At 52.4% G+C, this 27542-nt stretch overlaps 1 protein-coding gene and 1 long non-coding RNA gene across 10 annotated transcripts in view; one reads left to right on the forward strand and one right to left on the reverse strand.

The window, feature by feature from the left end:
• Nucleotides 1-13212: 13212 nt before the first annotated feature.
• On the reverse strand, nt 13213-23667 carry LOC144305137 (uncharacterized). 2 transcript variants are annotated; one of them, XR_013372169.1, is made up of 4 exons: nt 23274-23667; nt 15905-16051; nt 15435-15548; nt 13213-15349 (listed from the first exon to the last, which is right to left on the reverse strand). It is a non-coding gene; the product is annotated as an uncharacterized LOC144305137 (long non-coding RNA). The 2 variants fall into 2 exon arrangements; XR_013372168.1 differs by lacking the exon at nt 15435-15548 and having other exon boundaries at nt 14810-15349; nt 23274-23641.
• A 1211-nt stretch (nt 23668-24878) lies between these two features.
• ADCY5 (adenylate cyclase 5) overlaps nt 24879-27542 on the forward strand; it is a 145024-nt gene continuing 142360 nt past the window's right edge. The window contains exon 1 of one of the 8 annotated variants that reach the window (XM_077883783.1): nt 24879-26206. In XM_077883783.1, the coding sequence (XP_077739909.1) occupies nt 25061-26206 (1146 nt within the window). In that variant the 5' untranslated portion in view covers nt 24879-25060. The remainder of the gene's footprint in view (nt 26207-27542) is intronic. The other 7 variants (XR_013372164.1, XM_077883785.1, XR_013372166.1 and 4 more) reach the window with 7 other exon arrangements.

Raw genomic sequence — 27542 nt, forward strand, 5'->3', positions numbered from 1 at the left:
GGATGAACCCACGCATGAGGCAGAGATGGATGAGTCCTAGTGGAGCTTGCATCCAGGCCCACTGGGCACCTGTGTGCAAGCTTTCGTTTCCTGGGGCTTTGAGAGGCTTGACATGGGCCAAGGGTGGGGTGCGGAGCAGTAGCTCCTGCTGCATTCCCAGCCAAAGAGGCACGTTAATGGGATGACCTGCATGTCCCAGAGCAAACCTTGAGCAAGGTGCTGACCAAGGCCTCCACGGGGATCTTCCCATGCTCTCAGCTTGCACATCAGCTGGGCCTTCCTCCTGTTAGGCTGGCCCTCCTGGGCACCCTTCCCCCACCATCCTTCTCTTCGGCTCCTGCAACCAGTCGTTGCTCTAGCTGCAAGCCCCACCATCTGCCTACCTCAAGTCATCCCACCGGAGGGAAACCCGCTGGTCAACAGGACTACAGCTGCGGCCTAATGAAAGGCAGCGGAAATGCTGGGGGTCCCTGGCCAGGAGGCCTGACCTTCATCTCCGCAGAGGAGCTGAGGGGACTCAGTGGAGGGAAGGGATGCCACCTGCCTCCGAGAACCACCTGTGCAGCCTGAAGCGTTCCCATGGGAAAGCGGGGGGCTCTCGCTGCTGACCCCATGCCTCTGCAGACCCAGCCTGGGAGGGGCAGCGGAGAGAAGCACCAGGCTAGACACCCTCCCCAGAGGAACCCTGACTCAGCCTGATGAGGATGTAGCTAGAAAGGACTACGGGGGGGGGGTGGGCACCCGGGGGCTCAGTTGGTTAAGCACCTGCCTTCGGCTCAGGTCATGACCCTGCGTGCTGGGCTCCAGCCCCGCCTTGGCCCCCTGCTCCAGTGGGAGTCTGCGTCTCCCTCTCCCTCCGCCTGCCATTTCCCCTTCTTGTGCCCTCTCGCTCGCTGTCAAATAAATAAATAAAACCTAAAAAATTAAAAAAAGAAGAAGAAGAAGAAAGAGAGAGAGAGAGGGGGAGGGAGAGAAAGGACTCCCTGTCCTGCAGTAACCGCTGTGTGTCAGGCCCTTGCTCCCGCTGGGAGAAGAGATGTTTTCATTGCACTGATGAGGAAATTGAATCTCGGAGAGGTGAAGTAATTTTGCTGAGGTCACACGGGGAGCCAGCAACAGGTCTGCCTAATAGATCCATCTCCAGAGGCGACACCTTGTCCACCACGTCAGAGAGCCTCCTTCAGGGGCCAGGACCGGAGCCCGCAGCTTCCGGAGGCCTCGCTGCTCCTGAGAGAAAAGGGGGGACACCCCGTCATGTGGTCCCGCCGGCCCGCCCTCCCTCACAAGGATTCTCCTCATGAGACGGGCCCCCCAAAGTAGAGGGCGGTGGCTCCCGCATGCTCCGCACCCCCACATCCCCACCACCTCCCACCCTGCGTCATGGGGGGCTGCTTGCTCTCAGGCCCTTCTCCCCCAGACCCCAGTCTCAGGATCGCAGGGACCTCTGGCCCGAGCCCCTCGTCGAGGTGGAGGTCAGTCCGGTTCTGGAAGGGGGGTCACCCCGGCCCCCCCGCCCCCCCAGGCAGCCCTTCCCTAGTACCATGGCCAAGAGTGAATCTGGATGTGGAGGGGGAGGGGGCCGACCCGGGCGGCAGGATAACCAACAGCGAAGTCATGACCTAGAACTTGGAAATCCTCTCAAAGCGCACGATCCCCACGTGTGTGCCTTGGAGGGAAAGGCCGTGACCCCAACCCCGACCCCGGGGCCTCACTTGCCACAGCGACCCTTCCCACTCCACCGGCTACTTCTTACCTAGCAGGGCCTCCCTGAAGCACCGCTGCCTGGGGAGCCCCCCCCCACTCCGGCCACCCTGGGGCCCAGTCTCCCTCGACGGCTCTTGCTCTGGCCTCTCTCCCTGGGGGCCCTGGGACAGGCGCCCTAGGGGACCGTGACTGTGACCGTGACCGTGACCGTGCAGCCTGCAGGTCGGCTTCCGCCTCCCCGTCTGCGATGCTGGCTCTGGGGGGCCAGGGACCCCGCCAGGCTCGTGCCCCCACCCGGGTGCTTGCACCGTGTCCGGCGCTCGTGGAGATAGATGTGTCCAGAGCGTGACTCCGGGTGGGAAGCTGGGATGAAACAGTTCAGGGAGAAGGAGAGAAGCGTGGAAAACAGGCTTTATCTTGTGGTTTGCAGGCCTTTCCCCGTCCAGGAATTGCTCAGCCCACATAGGAATTTCACAGGGCCGTGGAATCCTCCCGCTGTGGAATCCTCGCCCCCAGCCCTGGGTGGGACCGGTTCTGCCCCGAGCCCCGGGGCTGTTCCCAGAGGTCCCTGCAAGTGCAAGCTCCTTAGCTCTCCTCCCACGGTACGCGTGACGGTGATGTGTGCTCTCTGCTGCTAGGGAAGTTCTTCTCCTTGTCTGACTCCTGTGTGTCCTCTGTCGTCCTTGTCCCCTGCCCCCCGTCCTCTTGAACACTGACTCTAACAATATCAGAACTAGGCCGGAGCTTAGAGATGATCTAAGAAGGTAGCGCTCAAGTCATTTTCTAACAGGAAAATCTCTTTATTTTGAATCAGAAACAGAAATTTACCTTTAATAAATTCTTAACAATTATCTTTTTTTAAAAAAGACTTTATTTATTCATGAGATTTTATTTATTTATTCGTTCTCATTTATTCATGAGAGATTTTATTTATTATCCTAGAGAGAGGGGCAGAGACACAGGCAGTGGGAGAAGCAGGCTCCACGCAGGGAGCCCGACGCGGGACTCGATCCCAGGACGCTGGGATCACGCCCTGGGCCAAAGGCAGATAGGCTTTCAATCACTGAGCCACCCAGGTGCCCCAGAAAATCTCTTAAAAAAAAAGAGAGAGATTTTATTTATTTTGAGGGAGAGAGAGCACAAGAGGTGGAAGGAGCGGGGGGAGGAGCAGACTTGTCCATGTGCAGGGAGCCCGAAGTCAGGCTCGATCCCAGGACTCGAGGATCACGACCTGAGCCAAAGGCAGATGTCTAACCAACTGAGCCACCAAGGGGTCCTTTTTGCAAAAAATCAGAATCTGAATCTGAAAATATGAGGCTAACAAAAGGGAAGCAGCTCTGCCTGTTATGGGGGTGAGAACCCTCCCAGGGCACCCCAGGAGCTCCCAGGAAACCAGTTTGAAAACCAGTGAGAGATCCAAGCCTGACACTTTGTGGACAAGAAAATCCAGAGAAAGGAAATGATCTGTCCCAGCTAGGACCATAACCCAGGTCTTTCCTGCCTGAAGTCCACGGCCAACACTGTCAGACCTTAGTGGAAACGGCAACATTTGGGGTACTCTGCAATTGTGCTTTTTAAAAGTATGTTCCAGGGATGGCTCAGTTGGAGGACCATGTGACTCTTGATCTCGGGGTTGTGAGTTTGAGCCCCGTGTTGGGGGTAGAGATTACTTAAAAAGTAAATAAATAAACTTGGGACACCCGGGTGGCTCAGTGGTTTAGCACCTGCCTCCGGCCCTGGGCATGATCCTGGAGACCCAGGATCGAGTCCCACGTCGGGCTCCCTGCATGGAGCCTGCTTCTCCCTCTGCCTGTGTCTCTGCCTCTCTCTCTCATGAATAAATAAAATCTTTATAAATAAATAAATTTAAAATATATATATAAGAAATAAAAGTATGCTTTAATATCATTTGGGGGCTGTTTTGTGTTTTCCTCTCTATGATATCTGGCACTTGAATATGCCAAAAAAACTCAACCAGAAATTGGCAAAGAAAGTTACACAAACATGTTTCACAAATCTCCAAATCTTTGAACAAAGATGGTCATCGCATTTTCTCAAACATTTCCACATAGGGGTTGCAGAGTGAAGCCCATCTTTTCTGTATTATTTACTTATTTATTTCTTTTGGAGTGCATTTTGAGCGCAAACCATGCGATTACAAGAAATATCCAATTGGAACGAGAATTGGTGGCGTCCTTTGTGCTGGGACTCATTAAGCCTCTCAGCCCCAGGGACCTGGGGATTTTTGTGGAACCAATTTCCTTCTTGGGATTGTTAACATAATCCTCTAATTGGAGCACTGAGTGTTCTGTTAGTGGCCGGCACAGTGCTCCAAGGGAGCACATTCCTAAGGACCAGGAGAAAGGTCTAGACCCTGGACTTCCCCGTGCCCCACATGCTCTCTTCCCACACTCTCTCGCCCTGCCTTCCTCCTTCCGCAGGCTCCCAGACCCCAGAGCCGGGGAGCGCGAAGTATCTCAGGTGAGTAGGACCAACGTGGGCTGGGCGGTAACGCACTTACTGGTCAGCCACCTTCCAGGTGCTGCCCTTAGAACATTATTAGTCCAGGTAGTCAAACTATGGGTGCCATTTATTAAGCTTCTAGGATGTTCCATACTCTATCCTAGCTCGCCTAATCCTGACAACAAGGAATTGTAATATTGTTATCTCCATTTTGCAAACGAGAGCACTGATTTTTCAGAGGAGTGTGGGCTGAGCCAAATATTATTTCATTTGATATTTGCATATGTTATTTACTCTAATGCTAATAATGGTTAACTCTTTTTTTTTTTTTTAAGATTTTATTTATTTTGAGAGAATGAGAGCACCAGCACGGGGCACAGCAGGCAGAGTGAGAGGGAGAAGCAAGCCCCGCACTGAGCGGGCTTGATCCCAGGGCCCTGGGATCACCACCCAAGCCTAAGGCAGACACTTAACTGACTGAGCCACCCAGGTGCCCCTAATGGTTAATTAACTCTTAATGAATGTTCACTATGTTTCTAAGAGCTTCACATGTATAAACTTGTTTAATCACCAAAACAACCTTATGGAATTGGGTATTATTATCATCCCCATTTTAAAAAAAGATTTAGAAAGAGAAGGGGTGGGGGAGGGGCAGAGGAAGAGAATCCCAAGCAGAGCACAGAGCCCAACTTGGGGCTCGATCTCACGACCCTGAAATCATGACCCGACCCGAAATTAAGAGTCGGATGCTCAACAACTGAGCCACCCGGGTACCCCTTCATCCCCATTTTATATATGAGAAAACTGAGGCGTAGAACGGTTGAGCATCCTGCCCAAAGGTACTCAGCTCTCAGCCTCATCATCAGTTCCAGGAAGTCTCAGTTCAGCTGAAATATTGGTTGTGCTCCTTCCACTATTCAGGGGAAACAGCACAGGGAGAGGTTAAGAGCGTGGATGCTGGACGCAGGCACGCTCAGGGTCCACTTCCAGTCCTAGTGCGGACAGGCTGTGTGAGTGCAGGCAAGTGGGTTAGCCGTCTACTGCTGCGAAACACATTGCCCCAGCATTTGGCTGCTTAGAACAAGAAACATTTGTTTCTTGTTTTGTTGTTTTTTTGTTTTGTTTTTTAAAAATTTTATTTATCTGTGAGAGACAGAGAGAGAGAGAGAGAGAGAGAGAGAGGCAGAGACACAGGCAGAGGGAGAGGCAGGCTCCACGCAGGGAGCCCGACGTGGGACTCGATCCCAGGACTCTGGGATCACACCCTAGGCTGAAGGCAGATGCCCAACCACTGAGCCACCCAGGTGCCCCTTGTTTTATAAATTTTATTGAAATGTAAATACATGTTAAAAAGTGTTTGAGGGGTGCCTGGCTGCCTCAGTCGATGGAGCAAGTGACTCTTGATCTCCGGGTCGTGAGTTCAAGCCCCACGTACCATAGGTGTACGGCAAGACGAAAATTCACAAAGGGAACACACACGTGTTAACAGCATCCCAATCAAGAAACAAAATATGAGGGATGCCTGGGTGCTCAGTGGTTGAGCATCTGCCTTCGGCTCGGGGCATGATCCCGGGGTCCTGGATCAAGTCCCATATCAGACTCCTTGCATGGAGCCTGCTTCTCCCTCTGCCTGGGTCTCTGCCTCTCTCTGTGTGTCTCTCATGAATAAATAAATAAGAAAAATCTTTAAAAAAAAAAAAAGAAACAAAACATGATTACCACCTCAGAAAACCCTCTTCGTGTTCCCTCCTGATTCCTCTCCACCTGCTGGAAGAACCACAGTGCTTCTAACTCCGAAGATCCTGCTTTTGCACTTTATTTAAATGAAAACAAATAGCATGTCCTCTTTTGTGTCTATCTTCTTCGGCTCAACACGGTGCGAGTGTATATTCATCACGCTGTTGCCCGTGATTATAGTTCGTTGGTTCTCATTGCTCTGTCATGTTCCATTGTGTGAACATATGCTAGTTTATTTATTAATCCCACTGATGATGGATCTTTGGGATGTCTTTGGTTTGGTTGGGACTCTCTTTTTTTTTAAATCTTTTTTAAGATTCTATTTATTTATGAAAGAGAGAAAGAGAGAATGAGGCAGAGACACAGGCAGAGGGAGAAGCAGGCTCCATGCAGGGAGCCCAATGCGGGATTCGATCCCGGGTCTCCAGGACCACACCCTGGGCTGAAGGCGGCGCTAAACCGCTGAGCCACACGGACTCCCTGGTTGGATCTCTTAAACACAGTGGTGCCAGCCACATTATTATTATTATTATTATTTTTTTTTTTTTTTTTTTTGCCAGCCACATTCTTATACCTGTTTTTATTCGACGGGTTTAGGGTGGATTTACTGGGTCAGAGGTCACCCAGACTTACAACTTTAGTAGGAACTGTGGCACAGTTTTCCAAAGTGGTTGTGCTAATGAATACTCCCAGCATCAGTGAACAAGCGCTCTCCTTGCTCTTATATCCTTGTGCACACTTGCATTTTTGCTTTCTCATTTTAGTCCTTCTAGTGGGTATGCAGTGGTGATTTTAATGTGCCTTGTTTTTACATTTTTATTTATTTACTCACGAGAGACACACACACAGAGAGGCAGAGACACAGGCAGAGGGAGAAGCAGGCTCCCTGCAGGGAGCCTGATGTGGGACTGGATCCTGGAACCCCAGGATCACTCCCTGAACCGGAGGAGGCAGATGCCCAACTGCTGAGCCACCCAGGCGTCCCTTTAATGTGCATTCTTGATGAGTAGTGGGAAGGGTCACCTTTTCCTATGTTTATTTGATATTTGGGTATAAATCTAAACAGTTTAATTTCTGTCCTTGATGGGGCTGCTCTGGAGAAATGACTCTCCTCATTCCTATGGGATAATTTGGATTTCTGTGGTTCGATCACAGAATTGCCAATTAAAACAAAACAAGCTACCATCTGTGACAGCACAGACTGCTTCTAGCAGCTTCCTCCCTGTGTAGCAGGCTTTATAGCTCCAGGTCCAACCACGACCTGCCTCTGCCTGGCAGACTTGCTGGTGTGAGATTGGGACGCTGGGAGTGTGGCCAAGCGTGTGCTCTCGCTGCTGCCACTGCTTCTCCTGGCTACTTCGGGGACATAGACGTTTGGCTCTCTTGGGGTGGCGGTTGCCGAGACCGGAGGCCCAGGCTCTAGCTTTGGGGCGGTCGAGGGGTAGACAAATGGCATCCATTTGCTGGTGTGGATTACCCAGGTCACTGCCAAGGTGATGAGGTCCTGGAACTGGCAGATGGGTCCAGCGGCTTCCCATTCCCCAGATTCCTAATCGTGGCAGAGATAGGGCCCCCCGGGTGGCTCAGCAGTTAGGCGCCTGCCTTTGGCCCAGGGTGTGACCCCGGGGTCCTGGAATCGAGTCCTGCATGGGGCTCCCTGTGTGGAGCCTGCTTCTCCCTCTGCCTGGGTCTCTCTCTCTCTCTCTCTCTCTCTCTGTCTGTCTCTCAAGAAAAATAAACAAATAAATAAGAAGGAAATAAAAAGGTATTTAAAAACCCAAAAATAGGAAGAACCTAATCCTAAAAAAAGGACAGTTTCTTAAATTTCATTAAATCAGTCCCACAAAAAGCCCATTTCCTTTTCTTGTTTTGCTGGTGGGAATTTCAACCCTAGTGGGCTCTCGAAGAAGAAGTGAGTTTAGAAGAGGAATGTAGAGGGAAATGTAGAGGGATGAGGAATGTAGAGGGAAAACATATAAAGAATGGCCCCTAAAATGGGGCACGAAGAAGCTGAGAACTACCAGGCTGTCATTTATTGACCACCCAACCATAGCTCCAAGAGTGATATGACTCTGGTTCCGACAGTGCCCTGAACTCATTTCAAATGCCACAAATAGGGGCGCCCGGATGGCTCAGTCAATAGGACACGTGATTCTTGATCTCAGGGTCATGAGTTTGAGCCCGACCTTGGGAAGCAGAGTCTACTGCAAAAAAAATTAATAATAATAAAGTCACCTATAAAAAAAATGCCACAAGTAATATTGTGTCTGTGGGTTCTTTCGCCGTGACCCACAGGAGGGCTCAAGGAGAACTTCTGATGAGGGAGCAGGAGCATCTGTCAAGCAAGAGCCACCGTAGCTATGTCCCAGAAGATAATGTGAGGGACCATGAGGAATATTTGAGTTGTTATTCAGTAGTTTAAATGTTAATAACAGGGGGTGTTGGCTGTTGGGTGGCTCTGTTGGTTGAGTGTCTGCCTTGGGCTCAGCTCATGATCCCAGGGTCCTGGGATCAAGTCCCACATCAGGCTCCCTGTGGGAAGCTTGCTTCTCCCTCTTCCCCTGCTCTCACGCTCTCTGTGTGTGTCAAATAAATAAATAAAATCTTTAAGAAAAATAAAATAAATGTTAATAACAGGATTCAGGAGAGCAGAGAGAGGAGCTGGAGGGAGGAGGCATCGGGTGCTGAAGAAGTTGGCTGGGGCCTTGGGATCTGGGAGGATCTGCCTGCCTGTCCTTGCTCTGCTCAGCTGCAGCTGCTCCAAGGCTGCAGGGCCCTGGGGGCTGAAGCCTGGCTGGGGAAGGAAGTCTCCGGCAACGAGCCAGCTCGGGCTCTGAGGAAGGGGAGCTCCTGACGCTGTCAGCAGAGTGGGGCTGTAGCGACAAGGGGGTGGCCGACGCTCCGGTGCTGGAGCTCTAGAGACGGAAGCGTCTCGGACATCCTATGGCCCAGCTTTCTCTCTCTCTTTAATGGTTCACAATGGAAATTTTCGAATAGACACAAAAGTAGAGGGAATTGTACAATGAACCCCCCTGGACCCATCACCCGCTGATAACAGGGATCAACTCATCAGCCCCGGGATTTGTAACCTGTTTTAAACCCCTGATTCCCTGCTCTCAGGTGTGTGTAGCTGAATGAGATTATGAAGCTTTTACTTCCGTGCTCTCCCTACCCCTTTCTCCCATTTGAGCGGCTCTTAGGAGAACCAGCAGGACCTAGGAGAACTTAGGGCCTTCCCAAGGGACGTGGAAGATGGGGAAGGAGGCGCCTGGCGGGCTCAGTCCTTAGAGCACGTGACTCTCGATCTCTGTGACGTGTGGTCTTGGGGATGTAAGTTCAAGCCCCCACCATGGGGGCTTTTTAAGAGTCAGAGATGACTTAAAAATCAAGTCTTGAAAAAGAGGGGTGTGTGGGCGGCTCAGTGGTTGAGCATCTGCCTCTGGCTCAGGTTGTGATCCCAGGGTCCCGGGATCGAGTCCCTCATCGGGCTCCCTGCATGGAGCCTGCTTCTCCCTCTGCCTGTGTCTCTGCCTCTCTCTCTCTCTGTCTCTCTCATGAATAAATAAATAAAATCTTTAAAGATAAATTTTAAAAATCTTGAAAAAGAAAAGAGGGAGAAGGAATCTGCATTAGGGCTCCTAATGAAATGCTGTCCACTGAGTGGCTTGAACAAAAGAAGCTTATTTCTCCCCCTTCTGGTGGTGGCCCTCTGAGGTCACCAGGTCGCCGCAGTGCTGCTTCTGTCTGAGGGCTGGGCGGGATCTGTCCGTGGCGGCCTCTCGCCTGGGCTCACAGATGGCCATCTTCTCCGTGTGTCTTCCTGCACCTTCCTCCTGAGCCTGCCTGTGCCCTAATTTCCTCTTCTCATATTGGATTAGGAGCCGCACCCCCCCCGCCCCTCCGCCCTGAACGACCTCATTTTAACTCGATTACCTTTGTAAAAATCCTATCCCCAAGTATGGTCACATTCTGAGGTATTGGGGGTTAGGGCTCTAACATGTCCTTTTTTGGCAGGGGGACATAATTCCACCTGTAACAGGGACTCACTGGCATAGACGGGCTGAACATCTTAAACGCGCACACACACACACACACACACACACACACAGAAATTCTCTCCAGGCTCAAAAGGGTGTCCCCGGGATGGGGGGTGAGCTAGAGAAAAGAGTCTGTGGGATAAGGAAGAGAAAGGCAGAGAGGGGACATTGGACTGTTCCAAAGGCACCCACGTCCCAGGGATGACCTGAGGGGACAGAGATGTGGCCTGTTAGTGGACACCACTGCCTGAGAAAATTCCAGAACATTTGGGGTAAAGATTTCATCCACCTTCTGGGAATGGATCCTGGGAGTCAGATTAATTCGGAAATTTCAACAATAAAGGAGTTGGTATTTTCTGCACCTTCTGAGTTTGTCAACTGAGAATTCCATCTGCCAAACAGACAGATGAAAGGACTGTTCCAGGTGGATTCACCCCCCATCCTGGTTGCCCTCACTACTACATCCGAAGGCAAATCCTAAGATTCCAGGAAACTCGGTCTGAAAACACTTAGGGTCCACGCCCCGCGCCCTTCTCCCATGAACACACAAGGGCATAGAAGCTCAAAAGAGGAAAAGGCCTGTCCTGTGGGCAAGCGCAAGACAGAAGAGCCAGACTGGAATCCAAGGCTCTTGATTTCTACAGCCCACTCTCCTGGCGGCTTCCCCAAAGATTTCCCAGGGAGGCTGATACAGTGTCTCTGCTCCACATGCAGGGCCTCAGAGGTATCTCACTGCACGGTCGGCAGCTGGGACCGGAATGGGCATGGAATCCCTTCTTGGGGCCTTGTCAGGTTTTTGTTTTGTTTTAGCCATTCTAGTAGATGTGCAGCATCCTCTGTTTTTTTTTTTTTTTTTTTTTTTTTTTTTTTTTTTGACGTGTCCTCATCAAAGTCCTCATCAGTCTTTGCATTCTAGCCCAAGGAGGCATTCCAGAGTCACCTTGTCCTTTCCCTATCCCATGAAATTTTCCCTGGAATAAGCCATTTATCCCTGGTTCTTTTCTTTCCTTTTTTTTTTTTCTTTTTCCAGATTTTATTTATTTATTTGAGAGAGAGAGAGCACAAGCAGGGGGAGCACCAAAGGGAGTGGGAGAAGCAGACTCTCCTTTGAGCAGGGAGCCCGATGTGGGGCTCAATCCCAGGACCCTGGGATCATGACCTGAGCCAAAGGCAGCTGCTTAAACAACTGAGCCACCTGGGAGGCCCATTTATCCCTGGTTCTAAGTTGAGCGTTGCTAGCAGTTACACAAGAAGAGGATTTGGGAAATCATGACCCGTTAGGGGGGAAACACCATTAAAAAGCTCTATCTCCAATGTAGAGTTGATGGTTCTACAGTCAGATCATTCCCCACATACCGAGGTAGCTCCTAGATGCAGAAATGGCCGAGAACTTCCTCCTTGAACTTGCTGCCAGTATCTTTGAATACATCCCTTTCTGCTTCAACTAGTTAGAGTGGGTGCTGTTCTCTGAGATTGGATACCTGACCTAGTTGGATTCAAAGGCAACAATGATCCTATTACATTAGGAGATAGCGTTCAGTAGTTTATATCACACCCTGGCAATACAGTTAACCTCTGTGGTCACCTTTGATGAAGGCAAGGCTTTGCAGGACAGAGCCACTGCTGAGAGAAATCATTGTGGTGAGAATAAGGAATAGAAAGCCTGAGGAGTAGGCTGGCTACTTCAAACTACACAGAGTGTTTAAAGAAAGAACAACTTCGGGGCTCCCCCCCCTTCTTCCTTTTAAAAAAGTTTTTTATATAGTGGTATGTGTCAATTATACCTCAATTTAAAAATAGCTTTATTAGTTACAAACAGCTGGTTTATTAAACTAGCTACATATATTGACATAGGATAAACTGCAAACATTTAAAGTATACAATCTGACTTTTTAAAAAAAAGATTTTTATTTATTTATTCATGAGAGACACACAAAGAAAGGCAGAAACGTAGGCAGAGGGAGAAGCAGGCTCCCTACAGGGAGCCCGATGGGGGACTCGATCCCGGGACCCTGGGATCACGACCTGAGCCAAAGGCAGACGCTCAACCCCTAAGCCGCCCAGGTACCCCACAACTTGACGTTTTGACATAATATTTGTGTGTGTACACACACACACATCCCTGTGAAATCATCACCACAATCATGACAATTCAATATCTATTAACCCCTAAAGTTGTCTCGTGTCCCTTTGTAACCCATCCCTCCTGCTCTTTGCCCACTTGCCATTCTCAGGCAACCACCGGTCTGCTTTCTAGCACTACAGATTAGTTTGCATTTTCTAGAATTTTTCTATAAATGGAATAATACAGTATACACTCTCTTTTGTCTGGCTTCTCCCACTCAGGATAATTATAATCATTTTGAGGTTTATTCATGGTGTTGAATATATCAATAGCTCATCCCTTTTTATTGTTGAGTATATTCCATTGCATGGTTATACCAAATTTATCTATTCAATTGTTGATGAATATTGGGTTGCTTCTAGTTATAAATAAACCCACTATAAAAATTAGTGTATAGGACGTTGCGCAGACATCTGTGTATATGCTTTCATTTGACATCTGCTTATATGCTTTCGTTTTTCTTGGGTAAATACCTAGAAGTGAAATTGATAATTATATGGTATGTGTATGCTTATGCTTAATTTTTTAAGAAACTCCCAACATCTTTCCCAGTAGTTGTGCCATTTTACATCCCCACGAGCAGTGTGTGACAGTTCTAGTGCTCCAAATCCTGCCCAACACTTGGTACAGTCCCTCTTGGATTTTAGCCATTCTAATAGATGTATGGTGGGATCTTGTCGTGCTTCAAATTTGCTTTTCCCTGATGACTAAGCATCTTTTTAAGTGTTATCTGTATATTTTCCTCCATTTTTGCTGAAATGTCTGTTCAAATATTTTGCATACTTTTATTGCATTGTTTTCTCATTATTGAATTTGGAGTTCTTTATAGATGCTGCATACAAATCCTTTATCAGGAAGGTGATCCGCAAATGATTTCCCCCAGTCTGTGGCTTATCTTTGCATTCATTTAACAATGTCTTTTGAAAGTTCTCATTTTAATGAAGTCTTAATTTATCAATAAATTTTTAAATAATCTGAAAAAGAATCATTTTTACTTTTGGCATTATATCAAAGAAATCTTTGTAACCCGAAATCACAAATATTTTTTTTCCTGTGTACTCTTTTTATAGTTTTAGGTTTTACATTTAGGTCTATGATAAATTTCACATTTTCTGTGTGTTTGGAATAAAATAAAGGTTGGCAAACTTTTTTTTTTAAAGATTTTATTTATTCATGAGAGACACAGAGAGGCAGAGACACAGGCAGAGGGAGAAGCAGGCTCCATGCAGGGAGCCTGATGAGGGACTGGATCCCCAGACTCCAGGATCAGGAAGGCGCTCAACCACAGAGTCACCCAGGTGTCCTGGTTGGCAAACTTTTTGTGAAAGGATCAAATAATGAAGATTTTAGACTTTGTAGTTCATCTGATCTCTGTCATAACTACTCAATTCTGTCATCTAGTGTAAAAGGAGACTGAGACAGTAAATAAATGAGTATGGCTATGTTTCAATAAATTTTCTTTCTTTCTTTCTTTCTTTCTTTCTTTCTTTCTTTCTTTCTTTCTTTCTTTCTTTCTTTCTTTCTTTCTTTCTTTCTTTCTTTCTTCCTTCTTTCTTTCTTCTAGATTTTATTTTTTTAAGTAATCTCTACATCCAAAGTGGGACTTGAATTTACAACCCTGAGATCAAGAGTCATAGTCTCCACCGACTGAGCCAGCCAGGAGCCCTAAAACTTTATTTGTAAAAACAAGTAATGTGGCCATTACTTGTTTACGGCCCACTGTTCGGAGTTTGCTGACCCCTTCTTCCAACATCACTGAGACTCCCAGGCAACAGAGGCAGCTCCATCCATCCCTATCTGTTGGGTCTGGTCCTGCCTTGGTTAAAGATCCTTAGTGACCTCACCACAGGTAGGTATCTCTCTAGAAAAGGACAATTCTTCTCATGCCCCACCTCTACACTTCTTCATTGCTTTCTGATCGATAACTAGGAGCGTATTCCTGTATGTGCCCAGAGGACCAAGTCAAAAATCTGACTCAGGAAGAGCTGTCCACATGCCAAATAAACCATATTGTTAGGTCATTCAACTTCATCCTCTCTGCCTGCTTTGGGTTAACAAAAAAGTTAAGCAGGCTAAGTCAAATTCTGCCCCCAAAGCTGTGTCATATTGGTCAAGTCAGCCCACTTGTCCTTCTCTGCACCCCCATCTGTGTTGTGTTGGGATGGGGGAGATTTCTTCTAATACTTCCAATGTTATTAAGTAGATGAGAATAAGACAATACATCTCTTACCCACCTGGTTCATTCTTTACCAGACAATTCCAAAGCTGCCTTTTCCTTGAATAGTTTTTGAAGACTGCTTTCAGTTTTTTAAAGCACTATACAAATGCAAGGTATTGTTACTATTTTCTCTCTTTAAGTAATTCTAGAAAGCCCAACCCCAGGATTTCACAATCTGTCACTGTCCCTTGGTGCCTCTGCCTGTTGCCAGGGAGAGAGATTATCCCAGCTTGGGGAAGGTCAGCCAGCCCCAGCAAGATTTCTAACACAGCTTGGCTTGCCGTGCCATCCCCAATCGCAGACCCAAAGTCAGCGACACGGAGACTGGACAAGACCACTCCGAGGCCAAGCCGAGTAGTAGCCATGGAGAGGAGCAAAAGCGCTCAGCACCACTCCAGCTCCTCACAGGCCGCTGTGATCACCACCCACGCCTGCAGGACGACTCACGACTCAGCTCTCCAGTCGGCCCGGCCCGGCAGACAGGCGGCAGTCCATCAGAATCCCAAAAGAGGGACCGTCTTTACAAAAAAAAAAAAAAAAAAAAAAAAAAGAGGGACTGTCTTTGAGAACAGAGACTTCATCTGCATGGCCCTGGGGGCTCTGCTTTGAACACAGCAGCGATGAAAGAGCAGATCTCCCCGACTACTAGGGGAGCTGGTACACACACAGCACAGACATAAAAATATTTATCACCGTCATCCATAAATGTATGCAAGAGCCTGAGACCCAGAGATACGTCTCATTCCGTGCTTACCTCTTAAATGAACATCTGGATTTAGATGTTAAGAATCAATTTATCAAGTGGCTATAATTAAGAATGATTCCGATTTCACAGAAGGGTGAATAATTTGAGAAGGAATTTCTCATCATTGTCCTGATCCTCATAACAAGTCATCAAGGAGGGGTAAGGGGGCATTTGCCATTCTTGCTAGCTGGGGACTGCAGTTCAGAGAGGTGAAGTGACTCTTGAGACGGAACACAGCGAGGAATTAGTCAAGCTGGTGTAGGACCTCCAGATCTTCTGACTCCAAGCTTAGAGCTCTTCCCTAGATGAACTGGCTCAGCCTAACAATAGGGAGACAGCTGTTAGGGCCAGATTGGGGTGGTGGTGAGGGGGTTCCCTCCCAACCCCTAGCTCTCCTCTTCTTACCTCGAAACATTGCCCCTGGCTTACAAAACAAACACATTAGGGAGGAAGCAGCATACTTTCTTTATAAAAGGATTTGCCATAGAGAGCTTTGAATAGTACTCTCCCGGAGGGTATCTAAAAAAAGGTTCAAATTACAAAAGTGGTTCGTAAACACAGTTTGGAGAGATATCATTATATCATATAAGGTTCAGATACGTAGTTACATGTACCGATAGCCATGGGGTAATTTAAGTCGAAATGGGACTCTGAAGAGTATGGGAGTGCTTGTCTCTGATGCTTTCTCTCTTATACTCAATAAAGGGTGTGTGTGTGTGTGTCTGTGTGTGTGTGCATGTGTGTGTGCTCATAGAGTGGGGCGTATACACAGTGGGGAAAAGCCTGGCTTTAACTACCAAGGCTGAACTTCGGTGATGCTGCCTTCAAACAAGGTAGCCTTTGACTTTTCTAATGAAAAATTAATAGGCACTTACTTGCTGCTGCCTTTAATTACATTTGCTAGAGACAAGTGTCTGCCAACTGGCATGGCTCTGGCCGTCTTCTTTGCTGGATCTACTCTCAGCCAAGCCCATTGGTTTAGGAGAAGAAAGGGTGCCATTTTGGCTGAGCACTTGAAAAGGCTGAAACATCAAATGGGTGAAGAGTATATCACTTTTTTTTTTTTTTTTTGCTAGTGGGTCTCCATCCATTAGCATTCACCTGTCAGAGAAATTGAGCCAAAAACACCTTGGTAGAGCATGGACCAGAATTCTAAACCTGTGGCCTGAGGACCTCGAAAGACCTGAGGAAATCTTGAAAGAGAGGCCACTAAGCCCTGTCTGTAGGCATAATAAACATGCTCCCCCTACAGATACAGAACCACTGTCCTACCGGGTAGACGCTATTGGGATTAATAAAGTATGAATTTGTTTAAATCAATCGCTAAACCTAAATAGACTTTTAACATAATGTATTTTCTTTTTTAAATTCTTTAAAAATTTATTTATGATAGTCATATACACACACAGAGAGAGAGGCAGAGACACAGGCAGAGGGAGAAGCAGGCTCCATGCACTGGGAGCCCGACGTGGGATTCGATCCCGGGTCTCCAGGATCGCGCCCTGGGGCAAAGGCAGGCGCTAAACCGCTGTGCCATCCAGGGATCCCCATAATGTATTTTCTTAACTAAAATCGGGGTCCTTGAAATTTTAAGTAGGCTTTCACAAGAGGAAAAGGGACCTTCCTACAGGAAAAAAAAAACTAGGAGCTTAACACTAGGATATTCTTTCTATAACTGTGAAGCAGGGATACCGAAGGCATGGTCTTTCTGGGCCTCATCTTTTTCCCCATTTTTTAACTGCTTTATTGCAATATAATTTGCATTCCATGAAGTTCATCCGTTGAGAATGTGTGATTCAATGATTTTTCGTGTCTTTGCAGAGTTGTGGAACCAAAGCCAGAACATTAGGACCGCTTTCCCCACCCTGTTGTACATATTAGCCGTAGTCTCCGCCTCTCCCTCGACCCCCCAGCTCCAGGTGATCACTGATCCTTTTTCCCATCTCTGTAGATCTGCTTCTTTGGGACATTTCCTATAAATAGGATCATAGAATGGGTGGCCTTTTGTGACTAGAGGAATGTTTTATTTATTTATATATTTTTAAAATATTTTATTTATTTACTTGACACAGAGAGAGAGCCAGAGAGCACAAGCAAGGGGCATAGTGGAGAGAGAGGGAGAAGCAGGCTCCCCACCACCGAGCAGGGACCCGGATGCAGGGCTGGATGTAAGGCTGGATGTAGGGCTGGATGTAGGGTTGGATGTAGGGCTCAATCCCAGGACCCTGGGATTCTGACCAGAGCCCAAGCAGACGCTTAACCCACTGAGCCACCAGGCACCCCAGAGGAATGTTTTAAATCCTGGGAACTCCATCCTGTCTTTGAATACCCAATTTCTATGCATATCTAAGGCCCTTCTCATCTCTCCCAAAAGCCTTCTTGCTCCCCCAACCTCTAGGACTGTTTTTCTCCTATTAGGTCACAGCCTCTAGCTTGGAGTGTTCAAGAAGCACCCGGCATAAGCCGTGCGCGACATGCTCTCTGCTGACGTGGCACCGCTGTGCTGCATTTTCTGTGATTCCCTCACCTCTGACTTCTCGAGGGTGCCACCGGCTGGCACACTTCTTGAGCTGTCCCCACTCCACTGTGCCCAGCACAGTTTTCTGCTTGAAATGGATAATCAGTTTATGTGTATTGAAAGAATAAGTGACTCACGGGGATGTTTCCCGACTTCTAGGATAAAGCTCAAGAAAGCAAGCAAAGCAAGAACAGGAACCGAGATAAAGCATGGACTGTGGGCATCAGAGTCCGAGGGACTGCAGATCAGGTGTGATCTTGCGGGGACTGGAAGCATTAAGCGCCCCGGGCAGCAAAGGGTCTCTCCCTCACCTCCAGCAGCAACTGAAAGAACAGATTAGTCACTCCTTCAGCTGAAGGCATTAACCGCCTCCATTAAAATGCAAATGTCAACACCTGGGAGAGTGGCAGATCGAGCTATTATCAGCCATTTCCACCTCAGCTACAATCTGAGCTCTTTGAATATTTCCTGTTCCCCGAGGCCCAGAGGTTTGGAAGAGTGTAGGTCTGGAAAAATCTAGGGCCTGGTTCCCTATGGCCAATGGCAAGCTTCTTACTACCTCTGATCTCCAAGCCAAGGAAGCCAGAGGTCAAGAGTGAGAGGGGCGGAGGGCCTTGGTTCTTCCAAACTCGTGGTGGGGGTTGGGCTAACGTGGAGAATTGGCTCCCAGGGACCACCGGGGCCTCAGCCACCCATGCCCAGTGGCTAAGACACTGCGCGCCAAGCCTCCGAGGCTAACCTACCCTCATGACACTCAGTTGTCCCTCCTGTTAGCGACTCTCGGATTTGGGGATAACAATGAGGTAACTCTTTATGGGGAAAGGTAAATCATCTAGTTTGAAGGGTGGGGCTTCCTCACAAAATGCAAATATCCAGGGGAGAGTGACACACTTTTGGGAATGGGGTGATCTTGAAGAATCTTTCACCCAAGAGACGTCCCCGACGGGTTTTAGAGTTCCTTAATTCCTTGTGAAGACCTCATTACAGGGCAGGGCAAAGTTTCATTTTTGACCCTCAAATCCTAACTGGCTTTTATTTCCGCCCTTTCCTTCCCGATCCCAGGAACCCATGCCCTTTTCTGGTTCCATTTGCCTTGGGAACTGCTCAGTGGTCCTAGGCATTCTCTCTCTCTTTTTTTTTTTAATTTATTATTTATGATAGAGAGAGAGAGGCAGAGACACAGGCAGAGGGAGAAGCAGGCTCCATGCACCGGGAGCCCGACGTGGGATTCGATCCCGGGTCTCCAGGATCGCACCCTGGGCCAAAGGCAGGCGCCAAACCGCTGCGCCACCCAGGGATCCCTAGGCATTCTCTCCTTCCTCTCCCTCACTTATCTCCATCCTCAACAGCAAGCATCCATTCTCTTAGTGCCCCAGCCTTGGGTGGATATTAGTGGGGGAAGCCTGCTGTTGAAACTCATTCACACTGACTTGATAACGTCTCACAGCCCTGGCATGAATCCTTTCATCTCCAAGGGGCGTCTGCATTCATTTTTTCAACCCCTTTATTGAGATATAATTTACATACCATAAGGCTCACCTGGTGAGTTAAACTGTACAATTCAATGGTTTTTAGTATATTTTTTGAGTTGTGCAATCATTACCATAATCTAACTTTAGAACATCTTCCTAACCTCCCTAAAGAAATCCTGGGCCCATTAGTCATCGCTCCCCATCCCCATCCCCAGGTAACCACTAATCTACTTTCTGTCTCTACATTTGTTGCATTCATTTTTAGGGAATGACTGTCATCCCAAAGCATGACTGGTGGAATTTTAAGCAGTGTGAGGGAAGGTATCTTTAGGTAGGGGACTAGTACCGATGCCCACTTCTACCAATTTTTCTAAATATTCTAAAATATTAATATTCTGATTTCCAAAATAGAGATATTCTTCCAAAAAGAGGGAAGAACAAAATCCTAAAGCATGACTGAGGCACAAGGGGGAAGAGGACTGGAGGGAGGAGGGCGAGTCTGCAGATCTCCCAAAGGACCCGCAGGGCCCTGGGGTGTGTCGTCACCTCAATGTCTGCAAACCAAGCACTCATTTCAGAAAGAGGCCTGACCTGGCGTTGCGGCAGCCCCTCGTCGATGACAACAGCCAGGTGCACACCCTGGACTTGGTCTTCAAAACCTCTGCCTTTCGTTCCTTTCCTAGTTTTCTTCTGATCTTGAGGACTCCTCCTCTTCACAGGGGTTGACCCCTGGGTTCAGCCTTCCACGGGTGTCTGCCAACCAATGGCATCATTCTCACTGCACCACTTTTCGGGCTCAGTGTCCATGCGCTCTGCAGTAGCTGCCTTACTGGTCCCCTGAGCTCTTGGATCTTGTTTTCTCAGTCGAGCTACATCACTGCCAGAGTTTGCCTCCCAAAACATAAGGGACCAGAACACTCCTGTCCCCAAATTCAGGAGCTTTTAAAACTGAAGCCCACCCTCCCTCTGGTGTTCCAGAGTCCAGTCCACCTCTCCATCTTTATCTACTGCTGCCAGTTGCAATAGGCACCCCCGCCCCCAGCAGCAGACTCCACTCTGCTCACTATTCCTCCGACGTACCATTTGTTTATCAACAAACAGTTATGGGGCACCTCCTATGTGCCAGACACCGGGGTAAGCAGAGGGCACAGGCATGAGTAAGATACCAACTCTGCCCACAAGGAGTTCAGCTGACAGGAGAGAGTTCTGACAATAAGTGAAGATAATACAATGTGACAAGTGCTTTAATAGAGATAAAAGCAAGGTGTGCTGGGAGCTGAGGAGGAGGGAATGGCTCACAGCCTGGGTGAGGAGGAGAGAGGGTTTCACAGAGGTGCCACCAAGGTGATTTGTGCAGAGGAGGAAAGGTGATCTCTACAGAGGCTTAAGGGGCACCTCAGGGTGGCTGGATGACAAGGGGACGTGGTAGGCAGTGAAAGCAGGCAGGAAGGAAGGGACTATGTTGTGGACACTTTTCAGTTTTGGGGTGTGACCTGCGTGATCAAAGTGGGGGACAAAGAGGAAGCCGCACAGAAAGCAAGGAGGACGGAGGGAGGAGAGAGCTGGAGATGGTCCAGGCAAGGAGCAGGGAGGATGAGAATGTGGAAGAAGACAGATGTGAAAAGCGGAAGGTGTGGCAGCAGGACTCTGAGGCAGGGGTCGAAGATAGGAAATCTAAGAAATACTTTAAGGGAAAAAAAGTGTTTCTCGTTTGACCCAGCGATTCTCCTTGTAGGACTTTCTCCTAAGGATATAAAGATGTGTGTGAAGATTTATCTGCAAAAATGCTCATTGTTTATAACAGTGAAAGAGTGGAAACTTTTTATAAACTGCTATGACAATGAAAGATGTCCAACAGTAGGGGATTGGTTAAATAAATTATGCCATATTCACGCAATGGAATTCTGTTTAGACAATAAAATGAATATTGTAGGTGAATGCTTACGATATGAAAAAACACAATACTTAGCTAAGTAGAAGAATGCAGACTCTGAAACTATTTGTACAGTAAAATCTCTATTTTTTGTTAAAAGAAAGTCAGATGTTAATGGTTCTTTCTAGGTGGTATGATTATGACTGTGTTTGCTTTTGTCTTTTCTTCTTCTTTTTTTGGTTAGTTTTTCTACATTTAACCATAAATAGCTTTTTTGGGGGGCACCTGGGTGGCTCAGTCAGCTAAGCATCCGCCTTTGGCTCAGGATGATCTCAGGGTCCTGGGATGGAGCCCCACATCCCAGGACCCTGAGATCCCCTGCTCAGTGGGGAGTCTGCTTCTCCCTCAGCCCCTTCCCACTGCTCGTGCTGGCTCTCTGTCTCTCTTTTTTTTTTTTTCTCTGTCTCTTTCAAATAAAATCTTTAAAAAAGGGAATAATTTTGGTAAGATGATGGTTATTTTAAACATTCGAATAAAATGAAAAGGAATGAACTAGGGAGGGCTTCAGGGAATAAGAGGATCAAGGATGGAACCCAATCACCCTGACACTGCTGGCCATCTGGGCCTGTCCATGCACTTGCCTGTTGGGGTGTCCCTCTTGGACCATATATGCTGCAGGCCGTGTGGTAGGTACCAGAAGCAGGCTGAACTTAGGTTCCATCCTGCTACAGACTATGGGCCTTGATTCTCGAAGTCTCACTTTTTCATCTTTGTAGTGGGGAGAATAATATCTTCCTCAAAATGTTTATATGACAATAGAACGTCTACAGATACATAGTGGTTGCTTACTTAAGACTACATATCAGTCCTTTCCTCCTTTCTTCTTATTCATCCTTCTCTGCTAGTCCCACATTCAACCTCCAGAGTTTTTTTTTTCTTTCTTTTTTTTCCCTTCACCATGGGAAATAATGGCTTCTCTCTGAACTCCCCCAAAATGACCCGAATCATGGCTCTCCTCCCCCTCGGTGATGGTAACCAAGGTGGGCTCATCTTTTGTCCCTGCAGCACCCAGCCCAGTGCTTTGCACCTAACAGGTGTTCTTTGAAGGTTGTTAACTAAGTTCTTGGTGCTTTTTATGACTTAGCTAATCACGGATTGATTATTCAAAGGCTGAATCACTCCAAGGTTATCTTATTCCTATCTCTTGGGTTTTTCTTCCCAATTTGTAACTCTGGCGAGGCTTATCTTGCAATCTGCAAGGAGATGACCAGCAGAGAGAAAGGGAAGCTGACTCACACTCCGGGCTCCTTGTCAGAAACTCTGCAGAGAGAGCTGATGGAAGAAGAGTAAAGGGAAGGTTGTTTCTCTCTGGTAGAGATGGGGTCCCCTACCCCTCCCACTGGTTACACTGCCAGAACTTGCAGTAGGACAGCTCAGGGGCCAGGAGAATTGGGTGGGTACATCGGTCCACAGATCAAGGTCCTCATCGCCCTGCAGTCAAGTCCTTTTCTCCACTCCTTCCTCTCTGGGGCTGGTGCTGTGCAGGAATAGCTATTCATTCCCTGTCCAGCGGGGACCCCACTTTGCTCTGGGCTAACGGCTTGCTAGGTCCACGGGAGGCAGTTTGGTGCTGATGAAAGATCTAAGGGTTGCAAGTTAGGGAACTCGTGTCACTATGGCAAGCCGATCATGCTCTCCAAGTCTCAGTTTTGGATCTATAAGTTGGGAATAGTCACATGCGCCCTGTTTGCTCTCTGTCATATCCCAGGGCTATTGAAGGAGGCCAAATGAGATTTTTAGAGAGAGAGAAAGAAAAAGAAAGGAAAGGAAAGAAAGGGAAAGAAAAGGAGGAAGGAAGGAAGGAAGGAAGGAAGGAAGGAAGGAAGGAAGGAAGGAAGGAAGGAAGGGGGGAGGGAGGGAGGGAAGGGAAGGGGGAAGGAAGGAAGGAGAGGGAAGGAGGGAAGGAAGGAAGGAGAGAGGGAGGGAAGGAAGGAAAGGGAAGGAGGGAAGGAAGGAAGGAGAGAGGGAAGGAGAGAGGGAAGGAGGGAAGGAAGGAAGGAAGGAAGGAAGGAAGGAAGGAAGGAAGGAAGGAAGGGAAGGGGGAAGGAAGGAAGGAGAGAAGGAGGGAAGGAAGGAAGGACAGAGGGAGGGAAGGAAGGAAGGAGAGAGGGAAGGGGGGAAGGAAGGAAAAGGAAGGAGGGAAGGAAGGAAGGAGAGAGGGAAGGAGGGAAGGAAGGAAGAAAGAAGACCAGAAAGAAAAAGTGTGAGCATCCAAAGAGCTCTTCCGCGGCGCGGTGCTCCCCGGGCTCCCCCTGGGTACCCACCGCCCGCCCCGCCCCGCCCCGCCCCGCCCCGCCGGCCTCGGCCTCGGCCTCACCCACCGCATCTCCATCCTCTCCGTCCCTGGCTGCCCGCGTGCCCGAGGTCCTCCGTGTCTCCGGGCGCCCCGTCCGTTGGCGGGCCTGGCCCTCCGGGCCTCGGGGGCCGCCGGTCTCCCGCTCCCTGCGGCAGCGGCTGCCCGGGGGCCCGGCCCGGTGCGCCCTCCTTCGGCACGGCCGCCCGGCCGGAGGATCGCCCAATAAGAGCGCGGGGCTCCAGTCTGACAGCTCGGGAAGCGGCCAATCGAGCCGGGCCAGGAAGGGGGGGCGCGGCGCGGGGGCTGAAGTTGGGCTGAGGGGGGAGGGGAGTCAAGGGGGATGCAAAAGAGGGGAGCTTGGACTGGGGGCGCCGGGACCCAAGCAGGGGGGCGGGGGAGGCCCGGGGACGGGCGCGCCCCTCCCCCTCCCCGCCGCCCCCCGCCCCCGCTCCCCGCTCCCCGCTCCCCGCCGCGGGTCGGGGCTCAGGACGAGGCTGCAGGCGCCCGGGAGGGAGGGGGCGCGGCGAGCCCTCTAGGTGAGGAAGGGGCGCTGGGGACCCCGCGCGGGGCGCGGCCTGGGGATGCCGGCGGGCGCAGGGGCGGGGGCGGGGGGCGCGGAGGGAGGGGCGTGCGTGGCGCGCCCCGAGCCGGGCTCCCGCGGGCCTCCCCGGAGCGCCCCCGGGCCGCGGCGGCTCCGAGCGCTGGGCCTCGCCCTCCGGATGCCGCGCTCCCCGGGAGGCGCCCGCCTGCGGAGGCCCCGCGGCCCGCTCTCCGCCCAGACCCCTGCGCCCGCCGCGGAGGCCGGCAGCCGGCGGCGGGGAGGGGCTGCGGGGTCGGCGCTCCGGGCCGGCGGGTCCCGCTGCTCGGCGGGGCTCGGCGGGGCTCCGCGCGGCGGGGGGCGGGGGCGAGAGGGGAAGGGCCGCGCCGCAGGAGCCGGCCTCGCCCCCGCCCCGCCCCGCCCCCGCCCCGCCCCCGCCCCCGCCCCGCGCGCGGCCGCCCGAGAGCTCGGCTGGGCTCGGCGCGGGGCCCGGCTCGCAGTCCCGCCGCGGGAGGTGGGGGTGCGGGCGGCGGCGCCCCCGGGCTCCAGGACCCACCCCCCGGGGCCCCGAGCGTCGCTCCGCCCGCCGCCCCCTCCCCCGTCCTCCCCGCCCCCCCATCCCACCTCCCCACCCCTCGTAAGGACATAATGCTGCCGGGCGCCCGCACCTCCCAGTCGCTCCGGGTCCGCCGCGAGCCAGGGGCGCCCGCCGGGTCTGCGCGCCGGGACCCCCGCGCCTTCGCCTTCGCCTTGGCCGCCGCCGCCTCGGCCGCCTCGGCCGCCTCGCCGCCGGGCCCCGCTTAGCGGCCTCCGCACCCCGGCCCCGGCCCCGGCCCCGGCCCCGGCCCCGCCGGCCGCAAGGACGCCGCTCCGTCCCGCCTCGCCCGCAACTCCGGTCCTCGCCGAGCTCCGCGCGCGCCGCCAGTCCGGGCGCCCCCTGCGCGCCGCCGCCGCCGCCGCCCCAGCCCCAGCCCCAGCCCGGGCCCGGGCCCGACTCCGACTCCGACTCCGACTCCACCTCCCGGGGCTCCGCACGGCCGCCGCTTCCCACCGCGGGGCTGTGCCTGCCCGCGCCGGCCCGCCCGCCGCTGCCCTCCGCCTCGCCGCTCAGCACGGGGCTGCCGAGATGCCCCGCCGCTGCGCAGGGCCCCGGGCCGCCCCCGACGTGTGACCCCAGCCTGGTGCCCCTGCTCGGCCGCCCGCCGTCCCCCGGGAGACCCCCGGCGCGGCCCGCGGGGGCGGAGGAAGACGACGACGACCAGGTCGCGGGGGGCATGTCCGGGCCCCGCAGCGCGAGCCCCCCGGGCTGCGCGGCGACCCGGGGGGGCCCGGAGCACCGCGCGGCGTGGGGGGAGGCGGAGGCCCGCGCCAACGGCCACCCGCACGCCGCCGGGGGCGCGACCCGCGGCTGCAGCAAGAAGCCCGGGGGGGCGGTGACCCCGCAGCTGCAGCAGCAGCAGCAGCAGCAGCAGCACGAGCAGCAGCACGAGCAGCAGCAGCACGAGCAGCAGCAGCATGTGCAGCAGCAGCAGCAGCGCCTGGCCAAGCGCTGGCGCGGCGACGACGACCCCCCGCTGGGCGGCGACGACCCCCTGGCCGGGGGCTTCGGCTTCAGCTTCCGCTCCAGGTCGGCCTGGCAGGAGCGCGGCGGCGACGACTGCGGGCGCGGCAGCCGGCGGCGGCGGCGGGGCGCGGCGGGCGGGGGCAGCTCCCGGGCGCCCCCTGCGGGCGGCGGCGGCGGCCCGGCGGCGGCGGGCGGGGCGGAGGTGCGCCCCCGCTCGGTGGAGCTGGGCCTGGACGAGCGGCGGGGCCGGGGCCGCGCCGAGCCCGAGCCCGAGGCCGAGGCCGGCGCCCCCGGGGGCGACCGCGGGGCGCGGGACGGCGACGGCCCCGCGGGGCCGGGCGCCTGCTGCCGCGCGCTGCTGCAGATCTTCCGCTCCAAGAAGTTCCCGTCGGACAAGCTGGAGCGGCTGTACCAGCGCTACTTCTTCCGCCTGAACCAGAGCAGCCTCACCATGCTCATGGCCGTGCTGGTGCTCGTGTGCCTCGTGATGCTGGCCTTCCACGCGGCGCGGCCCCCGCTGCGGCTGCCCCACCTGGCCGTGCTGGCGGCCGCGGTCGGGGTCATCCTGGTCATGGCCGTGCTCTGCAACCGCGCCGCCTTCCACCAGGACCACATGGGCCTGGCCTGCTACGCGCTCATCGCCGTGGTGCTGGCGGTGCAGGTGGTGGGCCTGCTGCTGCCCCAGCCGCGCAGCGCCTCCGAGGGCATCTGGTGGACCGTGTTCTTCATCTACACCATCTACACGCTGCTGCCCGTGCGCATGCGGGCCGCCGTCCTCAGCGGAGTGCTCCTGTCGGCCCTGCACCTGGCCATCGCCCTGCGCGCCAACGCTCAGGACCGGTTCCTGCTCAAGCAGGTAGGAGCCCACCTGGCCGCGGGGACTGTGCCTTGCGGGGCGGGCCGGGGGCAGGCCCCGAAGAGAAGCAACTGCATCGCCCCCTAAAGTGGGGGCAAAGGGCCCGAGAGCCGGGGCTGTGCCGGTGTGCGGTGTCTAAAGAGCTTCTCAGCCCCCCTGCGTGTTCATTTACAAGAAGATGCCTTGGCTTGGCTGGGGGTGGGGGGTGGGGGGTGGGGGGTGAGACACACGCGCGCGCACACACAGCGCTGTTGCCTGGATGTGAGTGAGGAACCAGAGCTGGAGGAGAAAATCCCCGAGGGGGGTCTCCCTTCCCTGCCCCTGTCTCTAGAGGCGCCTCACAAGAGTGGCAGGACCCTGCTGTAGCCTCTCCCTCCTGTTCGTCAGGGATTCTTGCATAGAAGCTTGGGGCCCAGACTCCCTTGCCCAGTCTCGAGGAGGAGAAGTGATAAACCCTGCCAGCTGTCCTGACGTGGGGACTTGGGAGCTGGAGACGCCCCTGAACTTGTGGGAGGACCGACAAGTTTGTGTTGTTTACAAAAGTGCCCTAAGCCAGAGAGCGGCCCTGGTAGTAAAGGCGAGGAGGGGCCTCTGAGATGCGAGCGGTGGCAGTGGTTCCCCCCTGGCCTGGGCAGAAAGCTGGGGTCGGTGGTGTGGGCCGCGTGACCCCTCCCCTGGGGTGTTCCTGGCCAGTTGCTGCGGTGGGGACTGTTTGTTCCTGCGGAGACCGGTGTCCTGAGCTCGGATGGGTGGGCTCTGGAGGAAATCAAACCTCTGCCTGGCTAACCGGCCGCTCCACTGGAGGCTTCTAGAGGGCCAGGGGCGTGCTTGCTCTCCTGACCTCCGCTGAGACCCGCCCCTCTGAGACACGCACAGGGGCCTGGTCTGGAGCTCCATGGGCTTCACCCATTGACCCCCGCTAAGCCCGCCTGTTTTCACACAGCGCAGCCGCGAGAGTCATCAAGCGAGCCCTCGAGGGGGGCTAGTCTCTCAACCGGGGACCATGTTGCGCCCCACACCTCTTCCGGGTGCCTGCGTCCTCTGATAGAACCTGTGACCCTATTCCATTGGCTTTGCCTTCCTCCTTCTCCCTGCTTCCAATGCCGTGTCTCAGACTTTGATCCCGTTGAGTGCTGCCCCTCTTTTGAGGGGTTTTCCTGTGCCACACTGCAGCTTCCTGGGTGTGGGACCCGTCACCCCACAGGGAATAGCACTAGTATGGGCTCCGGGGAGCTGGGCTCTAGGCTGCACCTCCAAGTGCCCTGTGACTGGGACGAAGAGGGTCTGCAGCCTCTCTGGGCCCCCGGGGTTCTTTTCTGGAGGCCGAGAGAATTGC

Source organism: Canis aureus, chromosome 35 (genome assembly GCF_053574225.1).
Source record: "Canis aureus isolate CA01 chromosome 35, VMU_Caureus_v.1.0, whole genome shotgun sequence".
Classification (NCBI taxonomy): domain Eukaryota; kingdom Metazoa; phylum Chordata; class Mammalia; order Carnivora; family Canidae; genus Canis; species Canis aureus.